The sequence below is a fragment of the Peromyscus leucopus genome, chromosome 6, assembly GCF_004664715.2.
Source record: "Peromyscus leucopus breed LL Stock chromosome 6, UCI_PerLeu_2.1, whole genome shotgun sequence".
In the NCBI taxonomy this organism is placed as follows: domain Eukaryota; kingdom Metazoa; phylum Chordata; class Mammalia; order Rodentia; family Cricetidae; genus Peromyscus; species Peromyscus leucopus.
Window position 1 is genome coordinate 52,532,727 of NC_051068.1, and position 19,913 is coordinate 52,552,639.

Genomic DNA, 19,913 nt, shown 5'->3' on the forward strand with positions numbered 1-19,913 from the left:
TTAGAGACACTTTAGAAGCCACCATTATTCAGTGTCCAAAGCGTGTGGGGGGGGGGGGGGCAGGGAACACAGATAAAAGCACTGTAATTTTAACCTCAATTGATAACACTGTGATGACATGGCCATAGAGAATATACTTTTTGGTATAATTCTCAGATATAATTAAATAAGAAACATTAATTAGCTTAAACACCATAGTGTTCTGTTCTATGATAAATTTCTTTGACATAAATTTACCCATTACCAGTGTCATCTGCAATAAAGATGAATGTTTGACCTACAATATGGCGTCTGGAAGAAAAGGACCTTAAGCTTTTAACATTACTAACCCTTATTTTTTTTTTCAAGCCTAAAAACATCAGAGATACGAATCCTCGCCAACACCTGCACAAGTTAATCACTCAGTTGCTTGGTTTATTCTGGGTACAAAATGGAGAAGTAATGAACTGTTACACATTCTTCGCCCACGGTAGTGTAGTGACACATTGCTTATCAAGAAAATCTTCCTCTTCCTCGTCTGTGCTGTAGTCACCAAGTGACAGCAAAGACTGCACTTCGGTATTTCTTCCAGAAGAGCTGAAAATGCATTAGCAGATCAATACACAGCATATGACACCAAGGTTCAGCTTTCATTTTTCTTATGGTCAATACTACATAGGTTGAAGTCATTGGAAGCAGGCTGAAGGGGTAAGTTTTCATGCACCTAAGATATACTAAGTCTCCCCATAATGAGAAATTCTCATCATTTTCCTGCTTCGAAGAAACAAAGCTACAATCCTAGCAAAGGGAAAGAATATTTATGGGCTCCGGTCGTGTTCTTCCCTGATGATTAAAAAGAACTTCTAAAACCTGCAGAGCCTCGGGGTCATCGTTAAGAACATCCATCATGATATTGGCTGCTTAAAAGAATCCCAATGAATAGACATTCAGATAAATCACTCCTTTGTGTACAGTAAATTAGAACTATATGGGTAGTCACTCAAGATAAACCAAAGCTAAAATTCAATGACAGTAATTACTTGCCTGTTTTTTGCTCTTGTTTGATTTGTTTTGTTTTGTTGTATCAGTAGGGGGACATGGAAAGCCCAAAGTTCTAACATGTGGGTGTCTATGGTTTAGAAATAACATAGCTTGGGAGAACAAAATTATCTGTATCATTCAAATATTTTGGTTCAAAGTTACCAGGATTTCCAGCCCACGTATGCCAGCAAATATGAAAATATGCACCCTGCAGTAGACATAGCACCTTTAAAGATTATTTTATCAAATCCAAAGCAGGCTGAGCCAGCGATCCATAAACTCATCTGTGAACCAGCTGGGCAGAGAATACAAGGGCCAGCTGATTATCATGTGACCCTTTTAGTTATAAATCCTGCTTTGTATCATTCATCCCTCCATATTTTTAGTATTGAATTTCTTTTGTGAAATGACAATGAAGACACAGATAGAGTTAGTTGTGTTTTTATAACATTTTAGGGGGAAATGAGTACTTTCATACTATTCATTTTTAAAAGTGTTATTTGTATTGAGATGCTAAAAGTTCAAGAGCTCAGGCAAAGCTTTTCGCTTTCAGAAAGACTGAATTACAAACTCTTTATTCCCTTTGAGTTCAGCATTAGACTTTAAGCCAATCCTAGGGTACTTATCATTAGAGAGATGTTTATTTTGAATTTATTTCCTTATTTCAAAAAGAGAGACCCTCCTTGGAAACAGCCAGTGCCACCAATAGACAAACTCATTGCTTTGTTTCACATGTGTCAATTTGACCTCTATATCTTTTAAAGTGATCTCCATTTGAAAAAAAATAATAATAAAGTTGTGAAAATTAAAAAATTGGAAAATTCTAGAGTCCATTTTAAGGAAAAGAACTTCTCAATATTCTGGTCTTTAATTTTTGCACTGGGTAAGATTCTATTAATGCAAACTGTGGAAATTTATCATACTAGTTAATTCAAGTAAGATAACTAACTGTCTTTCAATATAATATGGGAGGATTGCTAGTTCCTTTGCCCCCCTCTAATAACTGATACTATATAGCAGAGAAATGGCTTCAAATAAAAGTAACAATTTTATAAGCCTTTCACTAAATCACAATACTAGGTCAGCACAAGAACCAAACATTTTACAAAAATAAAAATGGTCATAAATTTGACGCATGTAGGCAAATTTTCTTATATAATGAGGAAAACTGTTTGGAACCCATCTGATCTTCTATGAAACATCTTTCTTTGGGAAGCTGTAGGTTTAACTTACCTGAAATCAATCTTAGAGGCATCACTCTCACATGACATCTCAAGGAGGTCTTCGGACATCTGGCTGAAGTTTAGAGGATGGTGGGTGAAGATCTGTAAATCTTCTGAGGGTAGACTTTGAAGTTGTTCTGAAGGATCTGAAACATGTTATTCCATATATCACTAGCACATACATCAAAAAACATGTGAACATCCTATGGTGCTGGAATTTACCCAGAAATAATGGCAAGTAGCACAAAGATGGTTAACACAGACTTGTCACCACATACCAATTTTTTTAATGTTTGTGGAATGTTGACGTTTGGTTTGAGATTCCTTGGAGCACAGGGTAAGAGGTACAGTGCTTGATTGATATGTACAAAGCCTTGGGTCCAATAACTAGGGCTAAAAGGAAAAAGGAGAAGAAGGAAGGAGGGAAAGGAGAAAAAGAAATAAACAAAGGCATGGTGTCAAGTCACCATAAACATACTGGTTTTTGAAATATGCATGCTCCTTGTGAAATATGTCAAATATCCTAACAATTCACAAAATTCTAAATGAAATGAAGTAATCCTCCATTACACTAGATTATTATGCAGTTCTTCAATTTGCCTGAGAATTAGATACTTTATTATCTGTATGTTTGTTCTGCAATTCCCTTTCTTTTCTGGCTCCTTTGCTTAGGGGAAATGATCCCTTGTATTTGAAGAAGGGAGAGGGGATGGCAAGCTTTAAGTATTCTCTCATTTCATTCTGCTGGCCTGTGGTTCAATGGCCTAGATGTAAACAAATAGTGCATGTAAAAAAAATGATGTTTAGACAAATTTATCTTTATACAAACTACTCTAAATCCAAGTATGGAAATAAATATTCCTATGATAGACCTCAATGCATTCTTTCCGACACTGATGTAACTTTCTTTTTTAATACGGTGTCTAAGTAGCCTAGGTTGAATCAATATATTGCAAAGGATGACCTTGAACTTCATATTCCCCTTTCACTACCAGCTGAATGCTGTGATTACAGATGTGAATCACTGTGTCCTGTTTGCGAGGTACTACAATTAGAATCCAGAGTTTTGTGTATGTTAGCACTCTACCAACTAAACTACATCCCCATCCCATTAAGCCATCTAAGTTATTGTGACACATTATGATGACTATTTAGGCTGCCACCACCATCACCAGGTGCTGTTCTCTTCCCTTTCACAAACATGTCAAATAGTTAACTACCTAGTTGCAAGGAATGAACACTAAAACAATATTCTCACACTAGACTTAAAAATATTTAGTTTTTCATGGTTAATAGTAACTTTCGGTTTTTGAGCAAGCAGATGTCTCCACTGAAACTAAATTAAATTGTTCCCCCTGAAAGATAGACCTCAATATATTTACAGATTGAAACTTCCTTAAAATTATTTAGCTCAGTGATTTTCAAATTATGATACACTTAGATAAATTAAGTTTGAGATGAAGTTCTTCCCCACAATCCCAAAGCAATCAGAGTCATCTAATCTCATTTATATTTGAGGACTCTTGATAAGATTTACTATGAAACAAAACTCTTAAAAGTCGGGTTATATTAAAAAGGAATATCACCACCATTGTTAGATTAGAAAAATGAGCACCCACAGAAAAATAGTAGTTCACTATACAATGAAAATTGGTACTAGACTGAAGTTTCTTTAGCTCAAGTGGCTATGCTACAACATCCAATTCTTTGATTTGAGCTCTTCTCTTATCCCCCACTCAGCCTTTGAGCTGAAAGGACAACACCCAACTTCAGACAGCAGAACCAAATGGAAGACTGGTATCACTGCAAAGCAGAAGATTTCAGATGTCCATTTTTTTCAGGATGATAACAAAAGGCACAAATTCACATACAAAGACAGGGCCATACCAACTGACTGTGCCAATACAAGAGAGCCCAAGAATCAGTGCTATGATGCATTGATAAATTAAAGATTAACCCAAAGCTACGCATTGCACTATATACCTTTAATCCCAACACTAGAGAGTCTGAGGAAGAGGCAGGAAGATGCTTAATTCCAAGAATAACTGGACTACGTAGCAATCTTCTGACCAGGCTGGGCTCTATGGCAACACCTTGTGTCAATAATACTACCAATAACTAAAAAGAATAATTTGGCAGAAACATACTTTAAGACCATAAAAATATTCCACACAAATCCTTTGCCTACAAAAGAAATAAAAAACTATTTTTAAGAACAACAAAACTAATCTCAAAGATCCAACATTACAAAGCAAATTAAATGGCTACTTTTGGCTCCATTGGATCTTATACCAGAGAGACAGTGAGCTCTAACAAGTGTTAGGACAGTACAGTTAAACATGTCATGTGGAATAGAGAAGCATCTCCATTATGTTAACTGACTGACTCAGCATGTTGGCATCCCTGGTTAGGAGGTGTTCTTGTTCAGGGAGATGCACACTGGGACATGATTTTTGGTACAGTCACAATGTTTGTAACTAACTTTCAAATGGATCTAAAAAGTACGAAAAAAACCAAAATGCATTCTCTCACTCTACTCTCATGGCCCCACTCCATGGTTCTTCCTTCCCTCTGTCTCCCTTTCCTTCTCTCCCTCTTCTCCTTCTGTCTCAGAACATGCATATGTCCATGAGTTTGTTGCATTTCTAGTCTCTTCTACAAATTTTCTAAAAGCTTGAAATGCTTCAGAAGTTCTATCAATAATATCAAAGAAAAAGTTAAGGCCATGTTGTTAGTGAACTGGTTTTTTAAATTCTGACAGAATTTAAGCTTTAAGAAAAGCACAGCAAATACATGTGGAAATAAAAATCACATAAAGCAACTGTGATGGCTATTCTTGGCTCTCAACTTGACTACATCTGGATTGAGCCAAAACACGAGCAGCTGGGTACGAATTTTCCTTGAACGAATCATTTGAGATAGGAATATTCATCTTAATTAGGTCTGAGCCACACCTCCTGGTGGCTGCCCATATAAAGGACATAGAAGAAGGCTCTTGTTCTCTGCCTGCTTGCCTTCACTCTCACTGGGAAGCTCGTTCCTCACTGGCATTAGAGGCTGCTTCATCAGGGATTCTGGCGTATTCTGAAGACCAGCTGAGAAATTCAGCCTCATGGTCTGAACACTGATCCGAACTTTTTTGACTTTCTCTTGGAAGACAGCCACTGAGAGAAGCTCAGCTAATGCGGCAACTGAAGGACATATTGGAAATGCCTTGTCAAAAGGGGATCCAATGAAAGAAAATAGGTTCCCAGCAGGAGAAAGCAGAGTGTAACAGAAACCAATTCAATGATATAAAAGCAGATTTTTTTTTTTCTGAAATGAGGAATTTATTCTATAGTCAGAAAGAAAGACTGCCACTGGAAGAGATCTGAAAGAGAATCATCCTGCTCCTTTCATGAAGGGGGCAAGAATACGAGACAAGATAGGCCATGGGCCTAGGGGAAATATGATTAGAATACAGTATATGAAAAACGTTGAGCAAAGAAAAAAAGACTAAAACAATTAAACAAAGGACATTCAGCATATCCTTCCAGGAACAAAGTCTGAACCAAGTGCCCTGATAAGACCAAGAATAAACCACAAGAAGTGACAAAGAAATAGTGAGGTTGCAAACTAAGACAGCCTCTGATTATGTCACAGCCAGGGTGTGTGATCCAGAGCCAGGAAAGTCCCTGGGGGAGATTTCAAAGAAAAGACATCAGGCTCCTATTCTAAGCTGATCTGTTTTTCACATACAAAGTTCTCAGGGGATTCTAAACTGAAGCTACTTCCTGTAACACAGTCCCACAGCCTTCCCTGAATGGAAAACCAACAGGACTATTAGGCTCCACCAAACGAAACTTTAGTGGAAACACAGGGACAGAAGATGGTGAGGAGATATCTGCTATTGTGCACAGGACAGAAAGTTCAGATCTGTTAATTAGTTGCATACATTTAAGTGATTAGTCATGACAGAAATAGTGTGTGGCCCAGCAAGCCAGCTCTCTGGGTAAAGCACTTGCTGAGCAAGCCTGGCAATCTGAGTTTGAGCTGGAGAACCCATGTAGAGGTATAATGAGATGAACGGCTTTGCAAAGTTGTCCTCGGACCTCCACACTTGCCGTGGCATGTGCACCCCAACTCCACAGGAAACATATACCCAAGCACACACAATAAAGAAACATTAAAAAAGACATTTTAAAGACAGATATTTTCAAGAATATCATTATGCAACTTGCTCAAGATTAATGAAAATAGGCCTTTGGGAGGGCAGAGAACTTCATCCACAGAAATCTTGACCAAGAAAGAAACTAGAAGGAAATCTTGACAAGATAACAAATTATAACTCACTGAGATGTATTCACTACCATCTAGAATAGCATGTGATTTAATAAAGTGAATAAATGATTCTTCGTCTTTTATTTGAGAGATGGATTAAAGTAAAAAAAAAAAAACTAAAGCAGAAACACTCAATTGCCAAATTTTCCTTTTTCTAGTTTTCTTAAACGTTAAGAAACATGCACAAAAAATAGAATGAACTGTCAATATTACACTGTTTCTGTTCAAAAAAGGGGCAATTTTATAAAGTTAACTAGGCAGGATTCTGGTAAAAATACTTCCTGAACATATGCATTTCCATCCTGTTAAGTTGTTGAACCTATATGCCTGTCTAGCTACAGTTTAAAAGTATTGTGCGAGATATTGGGCATCTGTTTTTATGAAGTTACAGTATTACCTCTTTCTTTTTAACCTGTATACGCTTCTCTGTGGAGGTGTTTTCCTCAGGTTTCAAACATTCCCTTTTGGAAGGAGAAGGGAATCTCAAAACTAAGGAGAAAGCTACAAGACTCAAAAAGATCAGTATCTCCCAAGACTCATGAGGTCTCTCCAAACTTTATAGCAGCAGTAAAGAATTTTGGTGGTGAGATCTGGCTGAGAGCAGACGACCCCTCAGTGCAGCTGCCTGCAAGCTGGGCAGTGAATTACAGTGACAGACCTTGGGTAAATATTCACTCAGGCCAGGCTGGGCTTTACTAATTGCAACTACTGAAGTCATCCATACTCCTGAAACCCCAATGAACCTCAATGCTGAACATCCTTGTTTCAGCAAGCAGGACATGGATAGTATCACTCCTAAAGGCTGTCACTTGCTTCTCTCTCTAGGGTGAATACAAATACACTCCCCAGTCAGAGTAATGCAACATCCCTATAAATACGTAATCTTACTTGTGTACTTAACGATACAAACATATTTGAAATGATACTCACTGTAGTTAACGGTGGTTGTTTTAAGAATAGTAAGATTTTGTGATTGTATGGGCTTTTTTTTTCTTTTCTTTTTTCTTTTTGGCTTACATTTTATTCTTACTGCCTGAATTGTTCAAAATTGAGTGAGATGATTCTTAGAAAAGTAACAAAGTTTTGTAAACTTAGTAAGTGAGAAAGAAGGTTACTAACAGCAAGGGGCAGGATGGCAGGGTTGTGACAAGTGTGGAATACACACACACAAAAAAAAACCCAGATAATTTTCTGGCCTTTGTACCTACAGTTGGTTTCCAACTGTGAAAGCTGTAAGAGGATTGCCTCCCTGATGTTTTGTTACTGCTAGACACTTGCGATGTTAAAGAATAGGGTGGTATTTGTCACACTGTCTGCAGTTATTGAGGTTGGAAATAGAATGAACAAGTAGAATCCCTTCCCAAACTGTTGTTACCTACTCATCTGGGTACTGCCTGGGCACTTGTTAGATGCGCAGACACACTGCATCAGTGTGTATCTGAAGAAGACCCCGGGGTGGGGGTGTGCATATATTTAAGGTTGGGAAGGACTGCTTTAAGAATTCTAACAGCTCAATTTTCCCACAAGAATGCTAGACAGAGGGTTTCACAAAAATGAAGGTATTAACCCTTCATTGTACTTGAAGGGAAGATAAAAAAGATTTTGTTTCTTAAACTAGTTTTTCATTACATTTTATTTGTGTGTGTTAGTACACACACACACACACACATTATATATATTATATATATATATATATATATATATATATATATATATATAGTATATGTATATACTACATATACAAGGAAGTCAGAGAGAAACTTGGGGAATTCTACTATGTGTGTCCCTGGGGTCAAATTCTAGTTGTCAATCTTACTCAAATGGCTATATACATGGAAATATAATGCTTGCCCAAATTTGAAAGTTCCTATGTCAGTGTTTTGTTTTTTTTTTTTTGTATTACATGGGTTGAGAATGACCAGTTTTTCTGTGGGATCAGAAACCTCATATTTTATAAGTATTTTTATGTGGTATTGGGGATATCAAAGGAAATAGACACATGGGAAGGAAATGCCTTTTCCATTTGCTTGTCGTAGAGCAACATGTAAAGACTGAAGCAGAGAACAGAGTTACTATTTTATAAGTCAAATCTATTATTCACCTGCAAGGTTTCTCAGCACATTTAATTCTTTCTCCAAACTGTCTAAAGCTTGTTGATCTTCAGTGTTATCTAGGAAAGGCTCATTCTGGTCAGTTACATCTATGTATTCAATTTCTGAAATTTCAGATGCAGCTCTGGATAGGGATTGAGTGGCCACACTCCTGGGTCGGGGAGAAGAGGACATCCAGCAGCTGGAGCCTTTTCGAGCAGAGTTGGAAACAGGGAAGTTTGCTGTGGAAGGTCTCTGTGACTTCTGGCCTACAAGAAGAAAAGAAAGGCACCAACTTGCTTTAAAATCCTGAGTGTGTATTTGTTTGTTCAGTTTAATAGGTTCATACATGTTGATGGAGACTGAACTCTTCATCATCAGGAACACCATCCAACTCATTTGAGAGAAACTCTCTCATTGACTTACATTTACCGATTAGGGTCCAGTGTTTGGCCAGTGAACCCCAGTGTTGTTCTTGTAGCCAACATCCCAGCTCCCAGTCCTGGGGAAACTAACACACACACTATCATGCCTGACATTTTCACATGGGTTCTAGGGTCAAACTCATGTCCTGGTGCTTAGAAGGCAAGCACTTTACTGACTGAAACATCTACTGTGCCCTAACCCCCAAAGTGTGCTAACAATACAAATTACTCTCCTGGACACAAAGTATCCAATAGTACTGTAGCCTTTTGACTGTTACTTATTTGAGCAATTGCAAATTAATCCCAAATTACATTCACAGTGACATAAAGAACTCCTCCGAGTCCTTTTTCAGCACTCAAGAAAAGAGAACCTAATTTTAATAGCAACTAACGTAAAATATCCATCTGACAAGCCAGCTGCAGAGCAGTGTAGCGCACATTCTCCGCTCTAGTCCATCTAACTGCCAGATGCCCTTACATGTATGTTCCTTAAATTCTAGAAAAATGCCACACTGTGCATTGTAAAGGGAAAATATAGGATAAACATGGTTTCTCCTAGAGAACTAATGACATATCAGGATTTTATAAATTAATTTTTAAATATAAAGACAAATAGGCTACTGTTAAGGGCTATGCCACTCCAGGACTTTCCCTGAGGTCCTGATGTATGGAGAATGAACTCAGTTCCTTGTCTAAAACCAGGTACATGCTTGGTAATGCAAAAAATGGCCTGGGGCCAGGGCTCTGGAGGAGCTGCGGTTTTGGATCCTGAGAACACAACTCTTCCCATTGTATGATAGTATTTTGCATACTTTGTCCCAATTTTGCTTTTCAGGAAAACTGTATATAAGGTGCTGTACTTCTTCATAAACTTGCTTAGCATAAGTCATCAGACTGAGCAAGACCTCTTGGTCCCACCTTTTCTCATCTTCATCATCACATCCCTGTTCCTCTCACTTAGCATCCTGTCACTGAAGAACAACCTGCTGGTCCAGGACAGGCTAGTATGTAAAAACACTGATTTAAAAAGAAAATGAGAGTTCCTGTGTAAGTTTTGTAAATCTGAATCCATTCTAGGGCACTACTGTCCCATCAGAACAGTGCTCCCAGAAGGACAGACACAGTCAGGCTACTACTGTCCCCACCCCTCCCCCCCAGGTCAATCAGAGTTTTTTTCTTAATCCATTTTAGAGGTAGCTCAGTTGGTTTCCTTAATATCCAACATTTTGCCACAGGAAGACAGGGGATGCTTTAAATTCATAGAGTATAAATAATTCCTATTTTTCTCATTTTCACAAACGATTCTTTAGCAAAAGCCATGGGAGTTTTCAAGGAGTACTCAAAGGTTCGCAGGACAGGTGTGTTGCTTTCATGTACCATTTAATTTACAGAAGTGTTTTTAAATCAAACACAAAAAAATTTAAATGTAAGTTTGTAACCTCTCAAAACAAATGAGCTTTACATAAAAGTTTTGAGATGTGCAACTGACACTGGCATAGAAATCCTAACTGGCTAAACAGATCCCAGGGGCATATAACTATAGAGAATCAAAGGAAAATTTAGGAGTTAAAAGAGTGACTATGGAAGTCACCCTTCACACAATAATCAGTTTGTCTTCCCTGTTCTTCCCCTTTTCCTCCATATTGAATATAGTGAATATACTCATAAGCCTCTGGATGCAACATTAAATAGTTAATCAAAACTCACTAAGGTTACACACAAAGGGTACTGATGTTAATGAACATTGCAGAAACCAATTTTAAAAATAAGTTTGCTAAATGAAATTATGAATAAATTAAGTCTCTGACCCTTTTGTGACTGTGTGCAAAAAAAAAAGTACTAAAAAGGTAATCAACAGGCATATGCCTATATATTGATTCTTCTTTAAATGCCCTCAAGAATTATTTTGATGACCAGAATTGAAAAGTGGTCTCTACTTTATAGAATGTGGAATGATTCGATATGACATTCACAGCCGAGAAGGAGCAAGCTGCCCCCCAACCCCCATCCCAGCACTGTGCCGTGCTGTGACAGAAGGACAGCTACAGCAGGAATTTTTTACAGAAACCAAATGTACTGGATCCTTGGGAAATAATGTTCTCTTTTCTGTGTCATGATGCCTCATCAAATGCAAAATGTAAAGGAATTTATATTGCTTATTGAAATATAACAAAAGGAAGGAGTTATTAGTACAGCCTGGATTTCTGACAACAGCAACAGCAACAAAAAGGGAGGCAACAAAACTATCAAATAGCATGGATGACCTTCAGAAAACTCGGGAGAGGATGGCACTTGCTGGTGCTTTCAGCAGCATCTGGTTACCACTGAATTTGAAGTTAATTGATCCCAATTGAAAGAAAATGTACCCAGGGGACAGATCAGATATGCTTAGCACAGAGCAAAAGGACAGACCACCTGCCCTGCTGGAATATGCTCCACTAGAGTTTGAAGTCACCAAAACACAGGAGTTTTGTTTATTTGTTATTTCTTCAGGTACACATATCATTCACTTTAGAATTTAATTCACCGGCATATTAATATCTTTGCTAAGGTTCAGAGTCAACATAATGTGAACGATGTCACTGATAAAAATGCCAGTTGAAGCTATCGTCCCCTACGAAAAATAAATAAAACACACACACACACACACACACACACACACACACACACACACAGAGAGAGAGAGAGAGAGAGAGAGAGAGAGAGAGAGAGAGAGAGAGAGAGAGAGAGAGAGAGAGAGTTGGAGCAGCTGGTGCCATCATTGGCAATGTAGTATCAGAAATGATTAATATTGATTGATTCCAGTCAGACTCTAGATATAACAAGTTCTCTTTGGTGATAACATATATACCCTATGCTTATTATTGAAACTAGGATAAATATTAAAAAGACAAAACACAATGGTACTAATGAACACAAAACGATTAGTGAGGTTAGGACACAATCAATCACCAAGTAATGTTTAATGTAATTATTACTGCTGTTCTATATATAGCATAGAATTTAACAAAACAATTATAGCATGTGTTTATGGGCAGCATTTTTATTTCTTGCAAGTGTACAGGGGCTAAGGGTTAATATAGAATTCCTCTACAATCATTCATATTTTTAAGACAGTATTTGTCACTGTGATTCAGCTTAGACTGCCTACCCAAGCAAGCTCCAGGGATCACCTTGTTTCTACTTCTCTAGTACCTGGATTATGGACATGCTCCATTGTCCCTGACTTTCATATGTGCTCTAGGATTAAACTCATGTCTCTTTGCAAGTATAGACAGCAATTTATCAACTGAACCATTCTCCAGACATCTTGGGTAGCATCTTAATACCAATATTTTTATCAAAGGACCCAATACTTTAATCAAGATCTAAATTTTCAAAATTGTAATACTTGCTACACTGCATACTTCTAAGAATTACTAATTAAAAATAGGAATGTGTTTTCTAAGATTTCTAGGAACATACAAAGAGCTTTAATTGAATGGCATAGTTTCGTGGGGAAATGCTTACCTAGGTTGCTAAGAAACGTATTATCTAACCTCATTGAATTAGAAATCAGCTTGTGATCTGACACATGATAATCCACATCTCACCTTCAAAATATAGAATTAGACAGTGTCATTTCTTAAATTCCATCCAACTCTGAGAACCCATGAATTAATACCTAATTCAATTCAATGATAAAAAACATTTATTAACTCCTAAATCTGCCAAATCCTCTATCAAAATCAAGACATTCTAAAACAAATCAGATATTGTCCCTGATGTCAATTTTCACTAAAGTACCAGAACCCATTTCCATAACCGAGGATGCACCAAAGAGTAAACAGGCTACTACTTGCTTTCTGCCCAAGGTAGGGTACGTGAGAAATATGTGTTATACAATGGCTTTTAGGAGAAGAGAGAAAGTGGGTGAAGGACTTGGGGACCAGCATTATGTAGGGTGGCCTCAAAGACCTCACTGAGGAGGTAGCATCTGATCTGAGATTGAAAGCAACCCCAAGAAGATCTAAGGATGGAGTGGGAGTTTGCAAAGCAACCGATATGAAAGGGAGAAGCACATCCCTAGGCTAAAAATAACCGTATGATCTGCCTCAGAACAGAGAGGAACCAGTGAGAGAACAGGTTGGGAGGAGATGCAGTGAGGACAGATGGGGAAGCTCTTCAGGTAACAGTTATTCATCAGAAAGAAGAGTTTTTGCATGTCTGTTACCTTCCCCAGGTAGCTGTCATATGCTTTTAGCAACTAAATGTCAAGATCTTTGCTATTGTTAAAATATGAGCCCCATAAGTTATAAAATATATGAATAATTTTCTGACTGAAAATATAATCTACTCACTGATTATAAACAGTAGAACTTGTTAGAATATTATTTATATCAGGAGAGTTTTGCAAAGAGTAAAAGAGAAATTGGAGCACAAGCCAAAATTAGACACTGTACTGGCTGCTTTTGTGTGTCAACTTGACATAAGCTAGAGTAATCAAAGAAGAAGGAGCCTTAGTTGAGGAAATTCCTCAGTGAGATCCAGCTGTGGGTGATTTACTCAATTAGTGATGTGGAAGGACCCACATTGTGGGTGGCGCCATCTGTGGGTTGATGCTTTGGAGTTCTATAGGAAAGCAAGTAGAGCAAGTCTGGGGAAGCAAGCCAGGAAGCAGCAATCTTCCATGGCCTCTGCCTCAGCTCCTGTCTCCAGGATCCTGCCCTGCTTGTGTTCTTGTCCTGACTTCTTTCAGTGATGAACAGCAATAAGGAAGTGCAAGCCAAATAACCCCTTTCCTCTCCAACTTGCTTTTTGGTCATGGTGTTTGGTGGAAGCAACAGAAACTCTAACCAAGACAGACACCTTCTGAGCACTCAACAGGAGAAATGAAGTTTAAGTGGTTAAATTGGGGCTGCAATTGTGGAGGAGAAGCAGCATTTGCAAAAGACTAGGTTGTAGCTAGTACAAGTAAATTGACTTCTAGATGTCCTGCTAATGATGTCCTACAGTGTTGCATACAGACAGAGGAAGATCTGAGGAAGGTTGAATGAGGAGGAGACTTGCCTCTAAACATATATGTGTTCTATACTTTTCACAGTCACAGATTTTAAAGACCATTCAGGAATTAACATTCCTACATACACTGGCATTACTTCAGAGTATAAAATCTCTGAGCTTGCTTCACTGCCAAGAGCATTTAATTTTATTTCAGGCCACTACCTCTGTCCAGAACCAATTTCCCAATTCCCTATCTGGTCACTGTTATTACCATTTAAAGACTCAACTAAAATGTCACATAATCTCTAATATCTGACATATCTATTTTATCATTTCTACTTCCAAAAAATAGCATGTGCCTGCACACACACACACACACACACACACACACACACACACACACACACATCTCTATTAAAGCTGATATACTATAATTTAATTTGTGTGTTCTTATATCTAGCAGTTTTCTCAAAATAAGACTTTGAAGAATCTACAATAACACAACAGAGAATGATTGGCAAATGCAGATCATCAGGTATCTTAATTGATTCTGTATCATTCAGTATCTTTAATGATGTGATCAGCAAATTTACATTATAACGTGTTTTCTATTTGACGTTGACACTGACATCTGAGAACCTCTGGATGGACTCTAAGCTCCTGGGTCACATTTCATTTTTAGCTCCAGTTGGCAATGGCTGGCCTGGGACAGGTGCTCCATCAAAGGCTTTTTATAGTAAACTGCTCACTGATGGATCTGCCCCACATAGATACTTAAAAGCATTTGGCTATTTGCTTAGGAAGATTTGTCTTTGTAACAGATTTCTCACAGCATGTGCTTAAATTTATTTTCAACAATGCACAGTAACTTAAAACACAGTTCCTTCTCCTTGCCCAGGAGGCAGGAAGCAGAATACTTGAGGCTGCTTTTGAATTTGATGTGACAATAGGTATCTAATTATAGAGCTCCAAAAATTGTATCACAAATTGATGGCTTGATACTAAAAATTTTATATCTGACATCAAATCAACATAAATTCATATAGAAAAGATCTAAGCTAGCTGAAGAGTTTAGGCCAAAAAAATATAAATTTTATGTATATGAGCAAATCATATGTAGTTAAACTTTTGGCTTGAAGAGACTTTTTTAAAGCAGAGCAAATTGCCCTCCTTGTCAAGCATTTCTCCTAAGGTGCAGTCTTTCCTGAGACCAGGGAAAACGCTCATGCATGCTTTTATCCCCAGACCCTCATGTCGTGTTAACATGCTATGCACAACTGTGTTGAACTGATTTAATTTTTTCTTTTAGCTATATAGTGCAACATCATAAGAAATGCAGAAAAAATGCAGATATATAATGAAGTATCATATTCTCTGTATAATGGAATAAGAGTAATATGCTGTACATACTGGTGGTAAATGCAGTAGAAAATAGCTATAATAGACAGCTAATATATATGTATAACTGTGTATACTGTATAAGACACTAAATAAATAAATGCAATCATAACCTTTAAAAATAAAAGATCCCAGTGTAAAAATATAGAACATTACATTTAAGTCCAAATGACATTGATTCTGGTTATAAGATGCAACCTCAATATAGTTCAATAATTTTACAAATGGGTACAGATAATCATAATAAGGTCTGTAGGTCTCCACGAGGTCCCTCCCCCCAGAGACTGGAGAATCCTGTGGAAGAGGAGGCAGAAAGACTGTAGGAGTCAGAGGGGATGCAGGATACCAGGAGAACGTTCCCCACTGAATCAACCAAGCAGGGCACATAAGAGCTCACAAAGACTGAAGTGGCAAGCACATGGCCTGCAAGGGTCTTCACAAAGTCCTCTGCTTATATGTTATGGCCATTAGCTTGATGTTTTGTGGGACTCCTAAATGTGGGAGCAGATGAGTCTTTGACCCCTTTGCCTGCTCTTAGGACTCCTTTCTTCCTGTTGGGTTGCTCTGTCCAGCCAGCTTTGGTATGAGGGCTTTTGCCTTGTCTCATTTGCATTTTGCTTTGTCTGTTTGATTGGAGGCCTATCCGCTTCTGAAGGGAAACAGAGGGAAGTGAAGGGTGAGCTGGGGTAGGCGGGATCTTGTAGGAGTACAGGGAAGAGACACTGTGGTCAGAATGCACTGTATGAGAGAAGAATGCATTTTCAGTTAAAAGAATGAATCAAGTAAAGCACATGAAATATAGCATAAAAACAGCAATAATGTAAAGAATTTGTATGCATATTCTTTGAGGACTGCTCAAAATATATCATATTCTGAGCTATAATTTTAATATAATTCACTAATATGTTGCTATGGAAAATAGTTCACAATGTAATTTATCTTTGAGAGAAATAATGAGTTCATTTGATGGCTTGATTTTCTGCCTTTAGGTTTTGGAGTAGCATATATCTACAAAAAATTTCAGATGACTAATGATTTTGTAAGAATCAAACAACTAAACAAAGGAAGCCAGCAACACAATACTGCTGACTGTACCTGTCTTCTGCTCTTGCATATTTGGAAGTGGATTTTCAGCGCTCTGCTGATCACACAAGGCAACTGCACTACCAGCATGCCCACTTAAGCTGCTGTCAGGGATCCACACTTTGTCTTCTGAAACAGAAAAACGATAATATAAAGTATAAAATAAGGTAAGTTCCACAACCTTCAATGTTCAGGGAACATAGTGGAAGAGGACATGGGTAGGGCATTAAAGCCAGAAGATGGGGAGGGGGCTGTAAAATGTGCTTCTTCCTATGATGCAGCCATTGCAATCATGAGCTGACAGGAGCGGCCCCACGTTGCAGTTGCCTAGCTGCCCACACCAAGTTGCCTGCACTAGGGCTCCACCAGACCTCAGAGGTCCACAGTGAAGCATAGATGAAGGAGGGGCTTAGGCGCTCCTATCCCTTCCTGGGAATCTATTGCTAGATGCTGGGATAGTGCGAGTCATCCTTCAGTTGTGTGATCCCACAAAGCGTCAATGGATAGGCTCAACCAACAGTCACAGAGATAGTTCTGTTAAAATCAGTGGGTCATAAAATAAAATGAAAATAGATGAACTTGAAAATGAAACTTATGGAGAGGAAGGGTGTCCTTGTTAGTTTTTTGTCAACTTGACACAATCTATGGTCAGTTAGGAAAAGGTACTCTTAATTGAGAAAATACCTCCATAAAATCGGTCAAACTTTTTTTTTTTTTGGAATGATTGATGTGGACAGGCCCAACTCACTGTTGGGTGGTGCCAAACCTCTGGTGCTGGTCCTGAGTTATATAAGAAAGCAGGCCAAGCAAGCCATGAGGAACAAGCCAATAAGCAACATTCCTTCATGGCTTTTGCTTTAGTTCCTGCCTCCAGGTTCCTGCCTTGAGATGAAGTATGATATGGAAGTGGGAAATGAAATAAATATTTTCCTTCCTGGGGCTGGAGAGATGGCTCAGAGGTTAAGAGCACTTGCTTGCTCTTCCAAAGGTCCCGAGTTCAATTCCCAGCAACCACATGTGGCTCACAACCATCTGTAATGAGATGTGATGCCCTCTTCTGGCTTGCAGGGATATGTGCAGACAGAACACTGTATACATAATAAATAAATAAATCTTTAAAAAAAATATTTTCCTTCCTAAGCTGTTTTTTGCTGTGGATGATTGATTGATAAATAATGTGCTGATTGGCCAGTAGCCAGGCAAGAAGTATAGGTGGGACAAGGAGAGAGGAGAATTCTGGGAAGTTGAAGGCTGAGGCAGAGAGAGACACTGCCATTCACTGCCATGAGAAACATGATGTAAGATACTGGTAAGTCATGAGCCATGTGGCAAGGTATAGATTTATAGAAATGGGTTAATTTAAGATAGAAGAACTAGATAACCAGAATCCTGCCACGGCCATACAGTTTTTAAGTAATATAAGTCTCTGTGTGTTTGCTTGGGTCCAAGTGACTGTGGGACTGGCAGGTGATAGAGATTTATCCTGACCGTGGGCCAGGCAGGAACAGGAGATTACCCCAGCTACAGCTTTTAGCCATGATGTTTCATCATTCTAAGACAAGGAGGATCAATAGGGTAGAAAAATGATAAAATAGAGTATGATAGAGTAATTAGAATACATATATGATATTGTTAAAGATTAAATTTAATTTTTATCTTAATATATGTAAAAATCATGTAAATCCATTGTTTGTATTTTAATTTCTACTATGTTCCCAAATAATATTAATCTGAATTAAGAAATATTTATAGCAAATATTATGAAATTCAGTCTCAATTATAAAATAAAGCCCATTAAGCTCCAATGTCATAAAGAAAAAGTACTATAAATGTCAAAAGTATACACAGATGTTTACAGAAATAAAAAATTACTTTTAAAGTATATTACAATATTCATTAAGTTATAATAATTTATAAACAAAGACATTGTGTGTGTTGTACTGGGGTAGATCCCAATACATGTGCTTTGGAATGACATGCCAACCCCCAAATAAATATATTTAAACATATGAAGAGTAAATAGCATAGATGATGTCAAGACATTATTATAAACAAAACAAAACTTAAGAAATAGAAATTCTAATATAATGTAAAAATACTGAGCCAAGAAAAAAAATTCTCCCTACAATGAAAAATCCTGGCCCTGATGAGTTTTGTACATCATTTAATGAAAATTATTAGCCTATGTAGATTGGATAGTCAGCAAAGTACTTGTCATTCAAGGATGAGGATGTGAGTGTGTATCCCTAGCACTTCTGTAAAATCCCAGGTGTATCACAGATCCCTTAAACCATCACTCAGAGATAGAGACAGGGTCCCTGAGGTCAGAAGCCACCTAGTCTAGTGAATCAGCAAGCTCCAAAATCAATGAGATACTTGGTCTAAAACAAAAACATGGATAATAAAGAAAACACTTATTATTATTGACCTAGGTTTTCACATGCAAACAGATACTTGTACACAGCTATAATACATGCATCTGTGTACACACACAAATACACACACACACACACAAATAAATAGATAGATTGATAGATGGATGGATGGATAGATAGATAGATAGATACATGAAAAGAGAAAGTTAAAAATATATAAACAATACCAATATCTCTCAAACCTTTTCCCAAAACTTGGGAAATACTAGTTAACTCATTCTATGATACCTAGTGCTGTACAGTAATTTCTTCTTTTTGTTTTTCCAAGACAGGGTTTCTCTGTGTAGTTTTGGTGCTTGTCCTGGATCTCGCTCTGTAGACCAGGCTGGCTTTGAACTCACAGAAATCTGCATGGCTCTGCCTCCTCAGTGCTGGGATTAAAGGCATGTGCCACCACTACCTGGCCCAGTAATTTCTTCTTAATTGAAATATTCTTTCCAGGAAGGATCAGGGAAGTGCACAACAATTAGGAAGTTAAAAAACAAACAAATAAAAAACAAACAAAACAAAACAAAAAACTTGCCACATCTGAGAAAGCTGAAATTTACAAGATTCCTAAGGGCTCCTCCTCAAGGTTATAGAAGCAGTAGGCTATAGTTAATTGTTTTTACTCTTTACTCTTTGAGGGGGGCCTGCCACCCAGCTCCCAAATAAATACAGTGAGGTGTATTCTTTCTTATGAATGCCTGGCTTTAGCTTGGCTTATTTCTAGCCAGCTTTTCTTAAATTATCCCCTCTACCTTTTGCTTCTGGGCTTTTATCTTTCTCTATTATATATACCTTTCTTCTTAATCCATAACTTGCTGTATAGCTGTGTAGCTGGGTGGCTGGCCCCTGATATCTTCCTCCCCTTTCCCTTTTCTCCCAAATCTTCTCTTCCCAGATTTCTCCTCCTATTTATTCTCTTGTCTGCCAGCCCTGCTTATCCTTTCTCCT

The 19,913-nt window shown here is 37.9% G+C and overlaps 1 protein-coding gene across 7 annotated transcripts in view; it reads right to left on the reverse strand.

Annotated features, from left to right (window-relative positions):
• Positions 1 to 389: 389 nt before the first annotated feature.
• Zbbx (zinc finger B-box domain containing) overlaps positions 390 to 19,913 on the reverse strand; it is a 101,449-nt gene continuing 81,925 nt past the window's right edge. For 5 of the 7 annotated variants that reach the window (XM_037206666.1, XM_037206665.1, XM_037206664.1 and 2 more), the window contains 4 exons: positions 16,555 to 16,671; positions 8,665 to 8,922; positions 2,254 to 2,389; positions 390 to 576 (listed from right to left, as the gene is read on the reverse strand). In XM_037206666.1, coding sequence (XP_037062561.1) covers positions 450 to 576; positions 2,254 to 2,389; positions 8,665 to 8,922; positions 16,555 to 16,671 — 638 coding nt within the window. In that variant the 3' untranslated portion in view covers positions 390 to 449. The remainder of the gene's footprint in view (positions 577 to 2,253; positions 2,390 to 8,664; positions 8,923 to 16,554; positions 16,672 to 19,913) is intronic. The other 2 variants (XM_028867194.2, XM_037206667.1) reach the window with 1 other exon arrangement.